Here is a 16,488-nt window from a genome sequence, read left to right as displayed (position 1 = left end):
TTGAATTTTTTTTTGTCCCACCTTTCCTTCAAGGGTGGCGTACATGGTTCTCCCTCTCCCCATCTTAAGCTCACAACAATCCTGTGAGGTAAGTTACGGCTGAGAGATGGTGACCGACCTCAAGGTCACCCAGTGAACTTCATGGCTGAGTGTGGGATTTGAACCCAGGCCTCATAGGTTCCGTTCTGACATTCTAACCACTCCACCATGGCTCCCTCCCTACTTTGTTTCCATCATCTTCAGCAGGCCAAGAGCCTGAAGGCAAGGATCTGGGACCTTCTGCATGCCAAGCAGATGACCCGCCCCTGAGCTTCATTCCTCTTCCCCTGTTGCTCCCCAGGAACGGGTCTTCAGAGATGTGCTCTTCTACCTCCTTGCAGGTGCGACTGCTGTCCTTCTGAGGCCCAGGGAGAAGACCTTGCCCTCCACCCCACCATGCTCCGAAGGCTCCTGGATCGGCCCTGCACTTTGGCTCTTCTCATTGGCTTCCAGTTTGCCTTCATGGCTTATTTCTCCTTTGGTGGCTTCCGGAACTTGGCCTCGATATTTGGTCACGACGCCAATCCGTCCTTCGACTACTCCCGGACCCACGACGTCTACACCAACCTCAGCCTCCTGCCTCAGCAACCCCGCTATGGGAGCCCCACTCAGTCTCTACCCTACTGCCCGGAGCGGTCGCCTTACCTCAGTGAGTCGGGCCTGTGACCACATTGCTCAGTGTGGAGATCAAAACTGCAGGGTGAGGGGTGGTTAAATGTAGGTTCCTACATACGAGGGGCTTGAGAGTCTCCCTTGTCCTAGAAAACAGAGAATCACGATCGGCTTTAAAATGGCGGTGGGGAATGTTGCACCCAGGTTCTGAATGTGGCCCTCCATGTGTCTCTGTCTGGCCCTTGCTATCCTCTCCAAGCTGCACACCTCACTAGCCCTGCCTGCTCCATGCCCTCCTTGCGTGTGTTCGCTCTTGAACTGTAATAATGCCTTCTGCTTGCCTGGATGGAGAGAGGTTTGTGTGTGTGTGAGGGAAAAAATGCTGACTTTGGCCGCTTCTGTGCTATACATGTCAGGCGCCATTGTGCCACTTTAAACAGTCATGGCTTCCCCCAATGCATCCTGGGATCTGCCATTTGCTAAGCGAGCTGAGAATTGTTAGAAACCCCGCCTGTTCCCCTCGCAGAGCTACAGTTTCCAGAGTTTCCTGGGAACAGGGATTAACTGTTAAAACCACTCTGGAAATTGTAGCTCTGGGTGGGGAGCGGGGGTCCGCTAACAACTCTCAGCACCCTTAGCAAACCACAGTTTCCAAGTTGTATTGTGCTGCTTTAAATCCATAGTACAGATGAGGCCTTTTGCATGTCTGCAATGAAGCCTACAGTAGAAAATTAAGAGCTGCACCTGTTGCCCTGACAATTTTGCCTCTAGCTCTGTCCTCCACTGACATGTGGCCTCCAGAAGATTACCCATGAGGGAGTGTGGCCCTCAGGCTGGAAAAAGTCCTCCGCTTTGTTTTCCAAAAAAAAAATTAGGTTCTCTAAACAAAATAAAATAAAATAATTCCTTCCAGTAGCACCTTAGACTTAGAGACCGACTAAGTTTGTTCTTGGTATGAGCTTTCGTGTGCATGCACACTTCTTCAGATACACTGAAATATAGTGAGGGAGTGGGGAGGGGTATTACTCAGAAGGGTGGTGGGAATGGGTGATCAGCTGATAGGTGTGGAAAACTTGTTGACTAACGACTGCAATTTTTACAGGGTCTTACAGGGAAAGGCAAGGGGTGAGATGGGTAAAGATAGCTTTGTCATGTATAATGAGATAAGAATCCAATGTCTTTGTTCAGACCAGGTTTCTCCATGGTTTTAAGTTTGGTGATTAGTTGCAATTCAGCCACTTCTCTTTCCAGTCTATTTCTGAAATTCCTTTGTATTAAGACAGCTACTTTGAGATCTTTTATAGCAGGGGTGGTCAACTTCCAAGAGACTGCGATCTACTCTCAGAGTTAAAAACTGGCAGTGATCTACCCCCTTTTTGTTGAGCTTTTTTTTAGGAAGGAAAGCCCTGTTTTGGGGGGTTCACGTAAAAGTTGTTGAGCTTCTTTAGGGAAGAGGAAAGCAACATTGAGGTTTTTTTTAGGAAGGAAAGCCCTGTTTTTGGTGGTTCAGGTCATTTTAGGGGTGCAGGGCAAATATGTTGAGCTTTTTTTAGGGGAGCTAAAGTTTTTTAGCTTCTTTGGGGGGAGCCACTGATCTGCTGGTGATCTACCACAGGCGCCCAGTGATCTACCGGTAGATCACGATCTACCTGTTGTACATGCCTGTTTTATAGAATGTCCTGGGAGATTGAAGTGTTCTCCTACTGGTTTCTCTGTCTTGTGATTCCTGATATCAGATTTATGTCCATTTATCCTTTGGCGTAGGGTTTGGCCTGTTTGTCCAATATAGAGAGCTGAAGGGCACTGTTGGCCACAGAGAAAACTATCCCCGTGAAAGCTCAGTATTGCCAGATTAAAATCCAGACGCAAAATGGGGCTGGGGTGGGGGTATGCAAGATTACAAAATCTCTCAAAGCCACATAAAAAAAAAAATAAGGCGGTTATCGCAGCTTTATGCCTGGCAGTCACTTCGTCTGCTGCTTGGGCTTGGGTAAATGTTTAATTAGTAGATCACATGGCACCCCATTAAGTGGCTGAGCCTTTTCAAAGTTGCATATTGCTGTGTATGAGCTTGATCACTTTTCCTGTGGAATCCCTATTGCTGGGGGGGGGGGAGAAATCCCACACTCTGAGGCCAAATATGGCCCTTTGGGCCTCTCTGAACTGCCCTTGGAACTTTCCCCGGGCCACACCCCTCACCCACCCTGCTTTGCACCTTCCTTGCGGTTTTGGTCCGGTTGAACTCTGCCTCTTGCTTATCTGGAGGGTGGATGGAGGAGGGTGTGTGGGAGCAGGTGCAGAAGCTAGCCTATTGCACAAGGATGAAATTAATGTGTGTTGCTCCACCCACCAGTGGCAGGCGGCCCTCAAGAGGTAGCCAAGAACAGAATGTAGTCCTTGGGCTGGGAAATGTTTCCCCACTCCCTTCCCAGTTGCAATGAACAGTTTAACCCTGTGTATGTCTACTCACGTGTAAGTCCATTGAGTGCAGTGGGGCTGATCTTCCAGGGATGCGTATTCAGGATTTTCAAGCATGCACTTGTACCTGTCAATTGTCTGTGATTTCTGTGCTACTCATTGCTTCTGTCAGACATTGAGACTGTAAGCTCCTTGGGGCAGGGGCTTGTCCTTCTGCACTCTGTAAAAATGGCATGCAAACTGACAGCCCTGCCAGTACACAGTATAATTGTGTACTAATTACAATATTAACTTGAGCAAACCAAAGTTACCACTCCTCCAAGGTGGGGTGGAGAGCCTGCGGCCCTCTGGAGGTTGCTGAACTATGAGTCCTATCATCCCTCACCATTGGCCATGCTGGCTTGGGGTGATGGGAGCTGGAGTCCAGCAACGTCTGGCGGGCCCACAGGTTCCCTAGAGGTGGTTTAAGGCAGGGGTTCTGAAACTGTGGTCCACAGATTGCCAGTGAACTGCGAGCGTCAGTCAGGTGGTCCCCGGCATGTCAGTAAAAATGCATCATTTAGCACAGTGCATTACAATTTCCAGAACTCAGTCCTACTGGATTCAGCAGCACTTACTCCTGGGGTGTGTATAGGATCGCAATCTATATTTTTAACTTAGGCCAGGAATCCTCAACTTTTGGGGGCCCAGGGGCACATTTGGAAATCTAAGAAACCTCTGGCCACTGCAAAGTACCCATTTCACAGATGGGAAAATTGGTGAGTCAGTCACACACATCCAAAGAGGCAAAATGCTTACATGCACAGCAAAATAAATGGACTGCAGACCAACAGATAAGCAGGCCACCCGCCCTTAATTATTTTTTTAAAAATGAGAGTGGAAGGGGGTTGGGGAAACTGAGGTCACCATAATGGGTGCCATATTAGCTACCTCAGATCTAAGCTGACAGTGCAGTCTAATAGGAAAAAGATAGTATAGCAACCCATCCACTTGTGCCAGGATGGTTTCAAGAAACACACAACTTCCAAAAGTCGATAGAAAAGTGAAAAGCAGAAGATACATTTTTTCACCCCTGCCTTAAAGCAAAAGCCCAGAATATCCAGGAAAATAGTTTTAAGGTTAAAAACAGAGCTAACGTTAATAATGTTAATAGCCCCAAAATGATACCATGCATGATTATATATAGCAACAGTGTTTTGGTAGTGAAGATCTAGGAACGTAGAGTTCTATGAAGCTTATTTTTTTATTTCCTAAAATTTATATACTTGAGGGTAAAAAAACCTCAAAGTGTTTTTACCCTAAACAGCCAAGTTCTACTCAGAGTTTAGATCGATTGAAATTAATGGAGATGACTAACTTGGCTCCACGAATTTCAATGAGTCTACATGTTCATACATAAAACAATTTCGAGTCGCTCCAAGAGCTACGGTTCCAAGAGTAGTTTAACAACCAGTTCCTTTCCCCAGGGAATTTAGGGTACTGTAGCTTTGGAAGGACTTTGAGTGTATCGTAACTGTGGCGGTTCGCTCAACCTGCACAGGTCCCCCAGACGTTTAACAGTCCATTGATACCTGCGCTCACCACTTTGTTAATTAACCGCTGCCACCAACCAGTCTGTCTGGTATTTACTTCACTCAGTTCCGTCAAAGAGAATATTGGAACAAAACTGTTTTATTTGAAGTTTGGTGCATAAGCATGTGGTTTCTGAATAAACAGTTCTTTCTTGGTTGTGTTCTTGTTAACAACAGTGCCCCACGTTTTCTCCCACCCCTGTTCCTACTGCTTCCCTTGCCACCCTCCTTCCAACCTCTCAATACCCACAACAAGCCCCCAAGACAAAGACCAAGACCCTGACAAAAGACAAGCCCAAAAGACCCCCTTCCTTCCCCGGGAGGGGTTTATATAGCCCACATAAGTCCGCCCCCTAAAGGTTCTTACTGGTTATTCCTTTTAACTCCTTCTATGCCATTCCTAAGTTTGGGTGATTGCCACAGTAACAACTCTCAGCACTTGTTAAATGACAAGTTTGTTTAGGATTTTTGGGGGGCAAGCCGTGAGTGGTTAAAGTGGTGTCATAGTCCTTTATAGTATGGATGTGGAACAGAATGTAAGAGAGAGGACCTGGCCACCTCCCTCAGCAGAACGGCGTGGATTGGAAGGGGGTGGCAGGCCTGGAACCCTTTTATAGTGGGTAGTGGTACAGGATTGGCTGTCCGGTGTCATGTGACTTCTTTGGGTCTGGGGGATGCTGGGCTGTGGTGATGGTGCCTTGGCTTGAGATGCCCACAGATGCCTCCTCTAGTGATGGCAGCTCCACTGGCGCAGGGAGCCAGAAGGGCTATAGCTCGGTGGCAGGGCATCACCTTTGCATGCAGCAGGTCCCAGGTTCAATCCCTGGCGTCTCCAGACAGGGCTGGGAATTGTCCCCCATCTGAAACCATGAAGAGCTGCTGCCAGCCAGTGCAGGCAGTACTGAGCTAGATGGACCAGTGGGTCTGACTCAGTTTAAAGTGCGCTTCCCGTGCTCCTGACTCGTTGCACTGTCCACCAGGGCAGCAACTCCCAACCCAGGTTGCTCTGACTTAATTTATTATAAAGGAAAGATGTCGAGGGTGCTTCTCTCCAGTCTTGTGGGATTATCCCTGACCCAGATGTCCTTGGCGTGGGGACAAAGCAACATTTGCTCCTAACAGCTTGTTATCCTTGTCTTTGCGTGCACTTCTCTCGTTCCATTTTTTCTGGGAAATCCTGCTTATAGCTTAAAACTTCATCACCACACCTGACACGCACAGAGTCTCCTTGCGCTACGGAAGGAAAGGTTAGTTTAGCTCCCTGCCTAAGAGATATTTAGGTAGAGGCCTTCGTTTTGGGTATTCATGCATGCCTCATGAAGACTAGAAACTTGGGCAGATTCTTTGGGGATTTTGGAACGCTGCATCAGAGAACGCTGGAAGAGCCCAATGCCTTGAAGCATGTGAATTTTTGATTCTGTTCTTGTTCTCCTCTCACCCTACCAACTCTCATCTCAGTTGGCCCCCTGACGGTGAGCTTCAGCCAGGTGCCGAATCTGGAGCAGATCCAAGAGAAGAACCCGGCGGTGGGCCTCGGGGGCAGGTACCGCCCTTCCGCCTGCGAGCCACGCTCCCGGACAGCCATCATCATCCCACACCGCAACCGGGAGACCCATCTGCGCCACTTGCTCTACTACTTGCACCCCTTTCTCCAGCGCCAGCAGCTGCAATATGGGATCTATGTGGTTCATCAGGTACGTCTGTTTGGGATTTGTGTGTGTGTCTGAGAGAGAGAGATGAATTCAATGCAACCCAGGGGTGGTGGAACCTCAGGCCCAAAGCAGCCAGCCAGCCAGAGGCCTGGCCCTCAGGACTCAACAGTGCCATGCACATTTAGCGCCCAGCTTTTTTTTTTTTTAGCTTTAAAAAAAAGGTTTTATTCAGTTTTAATTAAAAAGGCATGGGAGGAGTGTGTTTTGAGAACCATGTGGGATGGTGGGTGTGGGTGTGAGATGATCGTGTGAGATTTTCCGTTGCAGAGTCTTTTTCATGTGTGTGAGAGGCAATCTGAACACGTGGGAACTTCCTTCTGTTTGAGCAAGTGGAATGCCTTTATTGGGCCTGGGAAATAGTCTTAAAGTACAGTGGTACCTCGGGTTACATACGCTTCAGGTTACATACGCTTCAGGTTACAGACTCCGCTAACCCAGAAATAACGCTTCAGGTTAAGAACTTTGCTTCAGAATAGGAACAAAAATCGTGCTCTGGCAGCGCGAGTTCCCATTAGCTAAAGTGGAGCTTCAGGTTAAGAACAGTTTCAGGTTAAGAACAGACCTCCAGAACAAATTAAGTTCTTAACCAGAGGAACCACCGTAATCTATACTGTTAAGTGGTGCTAATGTTCTACATCCTTCCTTGCTGAACTTGTCATATTTTATATAAAAAGGCACTAGGTCATATTTACATGGGACCTTAATCTTATAAACCTTAAAACAGAAAAGTGGCTTTATACTTGTGTACAATTTGGTAAGTGAGAGAAAACAGTCTTCCTGCTTTCATTTGCGCCCAGTTTTTGACCACCAGGACGGCGCCTGACATCTCCACCATCTGGGGATCGTTGGGACTTGGCTGTTTTCACACACTAATGCACCGTCCTGTGGAATTCTACCAGTTATATTTTATCTGCACAATCGGAATGAATTTCGGGAACCAAAATGCTTTTTCTGAGCAGGAGCAGTCACCATTAAGAAAAGGTCAGAATAGGCCAATATATATGTGGTCTCTCCCTAGATCAAGTGACTTTTCTTCTTAAAGTCCTCAGAGCTCTTAACCTAGGCTCAAGATTGCCATCTGAACTAGCCAGTTGTTTAACTGAGAATCAAACACAAGTCAGTCCATCATTTGAAAAATAAGACTCTAGAGCCGTCTCCCCCCACAAAATGGCAACTAAACCTTCTGTTTTGGCGACTTTAACCTTGTTTTAAGGAGCCGTTTGGCACTGAGCTTATATCTCTGAGTTTCTAGCACTGCTGACAACTGAGGCAGTTGCCTTGTGACAGGGCTGGGCCCCGTGAGTCTTGCTCCTCGCCCTGTTGCCACTTCTTCCCACTCAACCCTGCTTCTTCATAGGCTGGGAATGCAACTTTCAACCGGGCCAAGCTGCTGAATGTGGGCGTGAAGGAAGCCCTAAAGGATGAGGAGTGGAACTGCCTCTTCCTCCACGATGTTGACCTCATTCCCGAGAACGACCACAATCTCTACATCTGCGACCCGTGGAGTCCTAAGCATGTCTCTGTCGCCATGAACAAGTTTGGCTACAAGTGAGAAGGCAGGGATAGGGGAGGGCGGGACTTCCCTGATAGCACCATGATTTGTGGTGCGTGTCTTCAGGGCTGGCTCCACGGTGTTACTTTTTTTTGGGGGGGTATTAATTTTTATACAGCATGTAACAACCAAGAATGGGATGCGGGTGGCGCTGTGGTCTAAACCACAGAGCCTAGGCCTTGCTGATCAGAAGGTCAGCAGTTTGAATCCCCATGACGGGTGAGCTCCCGTTGCTTGTTCCCAGATCCTGCCAACCTAGCAGTTCGAAAGCACGTCAAAGTGCAAGTAGATAAATAGGTACTCCTCAAGCGGGAAGGTAAACGGCGTTTCCGTGCGCTGCTCTGGTTCGCCAGAAGCAGCTTAGTCATGCTGGCCACATGACCCGGAAGCTGTCTGCGGACAAACGCCAGCTCCCTCGGCCAGTAAAGTGAGATGAGCGCCGCAACCCCAGAGTCGTCTGCGACTGGACTTAACACTCAGAGGTCCCTTTACCTTTAACAACCAAGAGCAGAACGAATGTATAAACATTAGAAAATGTAAAACAAGTGCAGAATCCAAGATGTTTCCAAAGAAAAAGAGTGATTGCCAAATACTGAAATTATCATCTCTTCAGAGCTGGCCATGTTTGTGAGGTGGTTTCCTTGTTTGATTAGAACTATTAACATATTTTGAATAAACGGAAACCAATCAATAAGGAAATGATCCTTGCCTTGACTTCCCTTGAGCCTTTTTTAACCGCACTGGTTGGTTTTTCCAGACAATGAAATCTGTGCCGAATGTTCAGTGTTCTAACTTTCACCATTTCTGGGCTATTTCAAAACATCTATATGCAGTACACTAGCACATGCGAAACAGTAAATGCTTTGCAGATTTGTGTCAAGAGCCTTTCCCACCCCCCACCCCCGTGTCTTTGGAATACCTAGTGCGGGGGTTTCCCAGTGTCACTTAAAACGACTAACACTGATGGCCTTTCTCTCCATTTTCTCTTCTGCCCCTTTCCCACTCCAGCCTCCCATATTCGCAGTACTTTGGTGGTGTGTCGGCCCTAACCCCAGACCAGTACCTAAAGATCAATGGCTTCCCCAACGAGTACTGGGGCTGGGGAGGCGAGGACGACGACATCGCCACAAGGTGAGTGTCCCTCATTCACCCCTCTCTTTCTGTGGTGGCCGTTGTCTCTTCGCCCTCTGCTTTCCGCCCTGCAGCCATTTCTCCCACTCGCTTAGAACATGCATTGCTGTTTTTGTTTTGGCACCCGACTTGGCGGGAACTGTAGCTGAGGGGGTTGGAGCTGGTTCGTTCAGTTGTTTAGAGCGTGGTGCTGATAACGCCAAGGTTGCAGGTTCGATCCCCATATGGGACGGCTGTATATTCCTGCATTGCAGGGGGTCAGACTGGATGGTCCTCAGGGCCCCTTCCAACTCTACAATTCTAGGATTCTGTGGTTCAAACCCTGTTGGTAACCTTGCACGCTAGTCTCCGGAAACCACAAGAGTGCATAGTTAAATGATGGAGCTCTCTCCTGCAGGATGCACTGATGACCACCAACTTGTGGCTTTAGGATTGGACAAAATTAGTAGGGTGGTGGTGGTGGTTTAAGACTTACCAATGGCTACTAACCAGGATGGCTATGCTCTGCCTCCACAGTTGGAGGAAGTAATGCTTCTGAATCCCAGTTGCTGGGAAGGGAAAGTTGCTGTTGTACTCGGCTCCTGCTTGCAGGCTTCCTGTCGGCATTGGTTGGCTGCTGAGAGAACAGGATGCTGGACTAGATGGGCCTTTGGCCTGATCCAGAAGAATTATTATCCTCTTGGCAATCTTACAGTGCCTGTGAAGAAGGCATGGACCTGTGCATTTTTCAGAGGCAACTCTACCAACTTAAAAAGGACTAGAAACTTGTTGGGTTTTTTTTTAAAAAAAGAGAGAGAGAAAGAGAAAGAAATAAAAAGTGGTAGAAGCAGCTCAGATTCTTAAATTCCGGGCCAGATAATCATTCTTCATGCTTTTTTTCTGTGATTGTGTAGAACTGCGGCATAAGTGTAGCCATGGCTTTTAGGTTAAAAATGGGCGGTGGGAAGAGTAGCTGCAGCTGGTAGGTTTGCACTCTTTGGCATGGCAGTTTTCCCTGCCTGTTGCAAGACTTGGTGGTGATTGGAGCACTGATTTTCCCACCCAGCCTCTGTTTGTTTCATTCCCTACTTCCCACTCTGCAACTGGAGTGCTGTTTTCCTTCTCATCGCCTTCATTGTCATCTCTTTTTATCTCTTTCTTCCACCCCGCCTTGTGCACGCTGTCGGATCCTTGCATGCTCATTTTTCCCACGCAGGCTGTGGCGCTTTGGGCTGCAGCAGACAGGTAAGGTGAGAAAGTTGCAGCAAACCTGCTGACACGCCCAGCTCAGTAATCCCATGTGTTTGTTGCATTAGGGTTTGAACTTGTTGGCAAATTGAACGTCTGTGATGCCATGGGATGTTCACAAATGCTCCAACACTGAGGGGTTTGTGTGTGTGTGTGTGTGTGTGTGTGTGTGTGTGTGTGTGTGTGTCTTGTGAGATGTTGTTGGGTCAGCTCAGCAACGGTGAGAGAAGGTGGAAAGGGAAACTGCACAGAACAATGAGATTTTAAATGGAAAGGCGGGGCTATAAATGTTTTCTGAGGGTTGTGCCCAACTTAGTTTTACTCGGCGTGAAATTCACGGAGATTATCCATGTTTATTAACTTCAATGGGTCTGTTCTGAATAGAACTAGCTTTGGATATAATCCAAAGATCTGTGCTCTTGTACGGAACAGATGTGACGCTTTAATTTTGCGTATTTGATTCCAAAGAATGCATGCACAGAATTTTTGAGGTGATAAAATAATTATCTAATGGGGCACCAGAAGAGAAACTTAATCTATCCCTGCAGACATTAGAATCTATGAATACCTAACACCTCACCAACCTGGGTTTAGCACACCTGTGAGCTACTTACTAGGAATTGGGCCACATCCACCCCATACATTTTAAACACTATGACACCACTTTAAACAGTCAATTCCCAAAGACTCCTGGGAAGTGTAGTTTGTTAAGGGAGCTGAGAATTGTTAGGAGAACCCTGTTCTCCAAGAACTACAGTTCCCAGAGTTCCCTGAGAAGAAAGATGGATGGCTAGATAACTTTGGAAATTGTAGCTTTACATTCAAGGAGGGTGCAGAGCAGGGCAGTGAGGTGTAGGCCCTATAGTCTTTATTTATTTCATTTATTATTGGTTTTCTCACAGGGGAACCCAAAGCAACTTACATTAAATCCTATTAGGAACATCCAACAAAAATCCAAAAAGTGCCACTAAACTGATAAAGCAGACCACGACTTAGCAATCCCACCTCACTCAAAGAGGCCACAATGCTATTCTTCAAATTAAGGGCCAAAAGCCAAGGTACCTGGCACCTAAAAATAAAGATATGCCTCTCTGGAAAGAGCATTCTGCAAGCAGGGGGCCACCACAAAAGGGTCCAGTATTGTGTTGCCACCTTCTGAACCTCCTGTGGAGGGGACACACGAAGGACTGCAGATGATGTTCACAGGGTCTGGGTCAGTTCACGTGGGGAGAGAGAGGCGGTCCTTGAGGTATTGGGGTCCTGAGCCGCAGAAGTCTTTATAGGTCAAAACCTGTATGGAAAATTTTGCATGGAAACCAATTGGCAGCCAGGACGATTGTGCCAGAACTGGAACTGTTTGTTCAGACTGTCCTGCCCCAGCCAGCAATTTGGCCTCCAAATTCTGCACCAGCTGCAGTTTCCGAATGGTCTTCAAAGGCAGCCCCATGTGTAACACATTGCAGTAGTCCAGCTCTGAGGTTACCAGAGCACAGGCGACAGAATTAGGCTGTCCCTGTCCAGAGACGGATGCCAGCAGCTGAAGCTGATAGAAGGCACTCAGCGCCACTAAGGCCACTTGAGCCTTGAATAACAGTAATGGATTCAGAAGTATTGAAAGACTAGGCCTATTCCTTCAGAGAGAGTGTAACTGCAGCCAAGGTACAACCTGGGGAGAGAGAGTTCTGAGGGCCAAATAGAGAAGCCTGGGGGGCCGCATTCACAACCACCCTGAGCCTGAGGTTCGCTATCACCGCTTTGCAAAACACCCACATAAACCCTGGGAAAAGGAGTCAGGATTCCAGTCCCAGGGAGTTTACAGTCTTAATATTTGCCAGTGAGGGGCGGCAGGAGGAAGAGGAGAAGGAACTAAGAGACATGGATAACAAAGGATTAATAAAATTGGTGCTTGGCTCCAACAGGCTCGCCCAGGGAAGCATTTTGGCTCCCAAATGGTGCCTCTCTTCATTGGATTTGACTAGGACTGTGCGTCGCCATGGCAACTGTTCCACCTCCTGCTGTGAGGGAACAGCAGTAGAATGCTTAACCTTGGGCGAAGATAAAGGAAAAACTTGAGAGAGAGAGACCCGAGTGGGTAGGGGTTGGGGGGAATTGGCTGTGAGGGCGTGCCTACGCTCTGCTTCTGGAAAATTCCCTGCACAAAAGCGTCGGCATTAAAAGAGAGGATGTTTAGCGCAACAATGCACATTACCCACCTCCTGATTGGTCAGGAGTCCATGACCTCACAGCAGGTTCGACGTCTCTGTTAGGAAGCTGCCCAGGCAAGGTGCCTCTTTAGAGGCCCGAGCCATCTGACTATAAATCCTCAGCGCTGGCCCAAGATATTTTGCCACCTGAGGCAAAAAACAAAATGGCGTCCCCTTCTCTTCCTTCTTGCACTCCCCATTCTGTGTACAGAAGCAGGCAGGCCTAGCAGTTGACTCTTATCGGACATTGTCAATGGGACAGCATCACCCGCTGTTCCTAAGGCAGCATGTTGTGTGTGTCTGTGCATTTATTTGGCCACATCTGCCCCTTGGACCATACATTTCAAGCATTCTTATACCACGTCCACCGTCATGGCTTCCCTCCTGACAGGATCTTGCGAACGGCAGTTTGTTAAGGGTGCTGGGAGTTGTTAGGAGACCACTGCTACAATTCCCAGAGTGATTTAATAGCCAATCCCGCTTCGCAAGGAACTCTTGAGAACTGTAGCTCTGTCGGGGGAGCTGAGCACTCTTAACAAACTACCAGCTCCCAGAATTCTTTGGGGGAAGCCATGGCTGTTGAAAGGGTTGCCGTGGTGCTTTCAACATGTGGTGTGGACAGGGTCTAAGCTGGTAATTAATGTATAGCCTCTGCCATGCTTCCAGCAGCAGTTTAACAAGATAGTGACAGTCTGTCTCAATGAGCAGTTTGGCTTGCTGTGTGACAGGCCTGTGGCAGACCTAGCTCTGGTCTCCCAACAGAGTGGGGTTGGCATGCTGTTGCCGCCCCACCACTCCTAAACATGTTGCCTGAGGCACCTGCTCCGCTGTGGCTAATGATAGGGCCGGGCTAGCAAATCCTAATTTGGCCGCCTTGCTTCTGTGTCTCCAGGGTACGCCTGGCCGGCATGAAGATCTCACGGCCTCCTGTCTCTGTCGGCCACTACAAGATGGTGAAGCATAAGGGAGATAAAGGCAACGAGGAGAATCCACACAGGTGTGCTGCTGCTGCTTCCTCCCTCCTCCCACCCCAGCCCCCCAAAAACCCTGTAGTTGGAGAAATAATTATTTTATTATTTGTACCCTGTCCGTCGGGTTGCCAACGTAGGTCCTGGGAGCCAACGTAGGTCTTTCAGGACCGGTGGCAGGAGAGTGCTTTAAATGTATGGCACAAATGTGACCTTGCACACACACTCACACTCACACTCTCTCCCCAACCCCGTAGGTTTGACCTGCTGATCAGGACGCATCGGGCTTGGACCCAGGACGGGATGAACTCCCTCTCGTACACGCTCCTCTCCAAGGATCTGCAGCCTCTCTACACCAACATCACGGCCGACATCGGCACCAACCCTCGGGCCACCCGGGGCGGGAAGGGCTCGATCCCCAGCCTCGGCGGCAGGAACTATCCGAGCGGCAGCAACCACGACTTCCGCCAGGAGATGCTGCGCAAGACTCCGTTTGCCAAACTCTCCCGGGCCATGGGTTGGGGGGAAGTGCCATTCGGGACCATCCAGGCCCTGCTGGATTCGGCGACTGGAGAGCGGGGGGCTCCCAAACCGGAGAAGACGAAAACCAGCCCCACAGCGGGGAAGGCGGAGAAGGAGGTGGGATCCCACCGTGCGGCGGCTGGCAGCGCCAGGCCAGGAATCCTCAGAACGGTTGTCCTGGCGGCGGCACCCAGTGCGGAAGCTGCGAAGCGAGAAGCAGAGGGTGCTGGGAAGCATCTACCCGGGCAAGCGGAGGCAGAGTCTTCCAAGACCCCTGCCTCCCCGGCCCAGAAGCGCATGAGCAATCACACTGGCCCAGGAAGCGCCGGCTAGGGCGGGTGCAGTGCAAGCCGGTGGGCACTAGGCACCACAGCCAAGCCTCAAGCCTCTAGAACCAATCGTAGGAGTTGCAATAATAATCAGGCTGTGGCCTAGAGCCCATTGGGCTGGCTTCTCTGTGTCTGCTGGGTCAGCAGGCCTGGGTCAGCAGGCCCAACAAACCCGGACTGGACAATGGAGAGAGACCTGGGAGGGGCGATAAATGGTAGTTAAATTTCCACTGGGGGGGGGGGGGAGAATACACTCCACATTCTGACTCCTGATTCCACCTGCGGTGCCGTCTCCTCCCGAAGGCAGGAAACTTTGGCCCTACCTCAGAGGTGCCACCAACCTTCTGCAGAAGAGTTAGGCCTCGCTGCTGTGTAGCCATAACCCCTTGGCTTTGGGGCTGACTCTCACTATGGGGCCCGGGGGTGTTCTGTACCGTTAAAGGGGGGCATTAAGCTGATGTGACATTTGCGTGCTGGTGGATTTTGTCTGAGGCAGTGGACAGAACAGGGGGGAAGAGGCGGCTGCGTACGATTGAAGGAGGGCACTGTGGCTGGTGCCAGTTCCTGCCAAAGCCCTTGGGCTCATTCCGTCCCGGTGGAAAGATGCAGGCCTCTTCCCTGCCTGGTTTGGAGAAGGGGGCACTCCACAGCCTGGCGCTGCTGAGCGACTTCTCCAAAAGGCTGGCGAAGGCGGGGATCTCCTGCTTAGCCAGGCTTTTTGAAAGAAATGCATTCATATACAAACACTGTTTCTGGCACCCTCCTTCCTTAAGAGGAGGAACTGTGCCCAGTCGAGGTGCTGGTGGTGAACCTAACATTTGGTAGGAGAGAGGTCTGCCCCCCCCCCCAAATCAAACCACCTCCTAGCAGGGAATTGAAGCCTAGATGGCTGCTTCCTGCAGTTCTCTGAACCAACCCCTCTCACGTCTTCTGGAGCTGGAGACAGCTGGACTCTGGAACCTATTTATTCATTCTGAGCCAAGCAAGAAATCCCTTTTTTTAATGTCCAAGGATTAGGGTCACATTCACACCACGCATTGAAAGCATTACAATGCCACTTTTGCGGTCCTGGCTTCCCCCAAAGAATTCTGGGAGCTGCGGTTCATGTGGGGTGCTGAGAGTTGCTATGGGGTCCCTAGTTCACCTCACAAAAGGGATTTACAACGTTCAACCCCTCTTCACAGGGAACTCTGGATTTCAGCTCTGTGAGGGCAAGGGCAGGGGGTCATCTCCCAACAACTCTCGGCACCTTAATAGTTCCCATTATTATTTGGGGGAAGCTGTTTAAAATGGTGTGATAGGTCTTTAAATGTATGGCATGAAGGTGTCCTAGGTTCATTTTTGGGTCAAAAGTGGGGCTTCTTCTCAACTTTGGGCTGTCGTGCAATATATTCCTTCCCAAGGGGGGGGGGTCCCTTTTTAATTGCATAGTGCCATTTTTGTACCCTAATCCCCATCCCAAATAGACTAAGATGCCCACAGGATGCCTCCCCTCCCAGGCTGTTTCTAGCACCTTGCGCCCCCTCCCTTGCCTGAAAAAAGGCCTATGTGGACCATTGGAAATGGGGTTTGATCAGCCCTGTACTTTCGGTAGCTGCTGAATCATGGTGGTTTTTTAAATCAAAATAAGCTGGAAAGGGGATCGATTGTAAAACTTCTTGTGAACGGAAGTTATAGCGATATAGTTAACATTACACAATGCCCTCTTCCAGCTCTACACATTCACACACTCTTTTCTCTCTCAGGGCTGGTCCCAGCCTGCAACCTGTGCCACCCCCCACCCACCCCCCGGCCTCAGAAAAGGCCCTTTTCCCTTCCTCTCCGCAGGTGTGCGTCTCACAATCGCTCTAGCTGTTGGCAGTGGTGTGTAGTTATTTATTCTATTTATGGAGTCCTTGTTCTCTCTCGCTGTAGCTGCTGTCCCTTGCCTCAGTTTTTGATAAACCGAATTTTTTAATGAAATAAAAACATGGTCCGTGGATTAAAGAGGAAAAGAGTGAGCTGTCTTCCCTGGTTAAGAGCGGCTGCCCTGGCCCTCTGCAGGCAGGAGTGGCCAACCTCTGGGCCAGAGCTCAGATGTGTCCCCTCCAGGCCCACATCTCTCCTTGTGTGCCTTTGCTTGGTTGGACTGTGCCCTTGCCCTTGAATAGTGTTGCTAGGAGGGTGGAGAGATGTGTGGGTAGGAATATAACCTCCAAATGCA

General features: G+C 49.3%; 1 protein-coding gene across 1 annotated transcript; it reads left to right on the top strand.

Annotated features, from left to right (window-relative positions):
• The first annotated feature begins 268 nt into the window (after window positions 1-268).
• Window positions 269-14,816, top strand: B4GALT3 (beta-1,4-galactosyltransferase 3). Its single transcript, XM_033174684.1, has 7 exons — window positions 269-294; window positions 381-688; window positions 6,099-6,334; window positions 7,710-7,900; window positions 8,913-9,035; window positions 13,359-13,463; window positions 13,692-14,816. Exons 1-7 carry the CDS (start codon window positions 284-286, stop codon window positions 14,287-14,289), a joined length of 1,572 nt encoding a protein of 523 aa, XP_033030575.1. The 5' UTR covers window positions 269-283; the 3' UTR covers window positions 14,290-14,816.
• The last annotated feature ends 1,672 nt before the right edge of the window (window positions 14,817-16,488 follow it).

The sequence above is a fragment of the Lacerta agilis genome, chromosome 17, assembly GCF_009819535.1.
Source record: "Lacerta agilis isolate rLacAgi1 chromosome 17, rLacAgi1.pri, whole genome shotgun sequence".
Lineage (NCBI taxonomy): Eukaryota > Metazoa > Chordata > Lepidosauria > Squamata > Lacertidae > Lacerta > Lacerta agilis.
This window is presented reverse-complemented; position numbering and strand designations above follow the sequence as displayed.

Coding starts and splice junctions, on each gene's coding strand:
- B4GALT3 (XM_033174684.1), top strand. Junction 6,335..7,709: donor GGATCTATGTGGTTCATCAG/GTACGTCTGTTT, acceptor GCTTCTTCATAG/GCTGGGAATGCAACTTTCAA. Junction 7,901..8,912: donor ATGAACAAGTTTGGCTACAA/GTGAGAAGGCAG, acceptor TTCCCACTCCAG/CCTCCCATATTCGCAGTACT.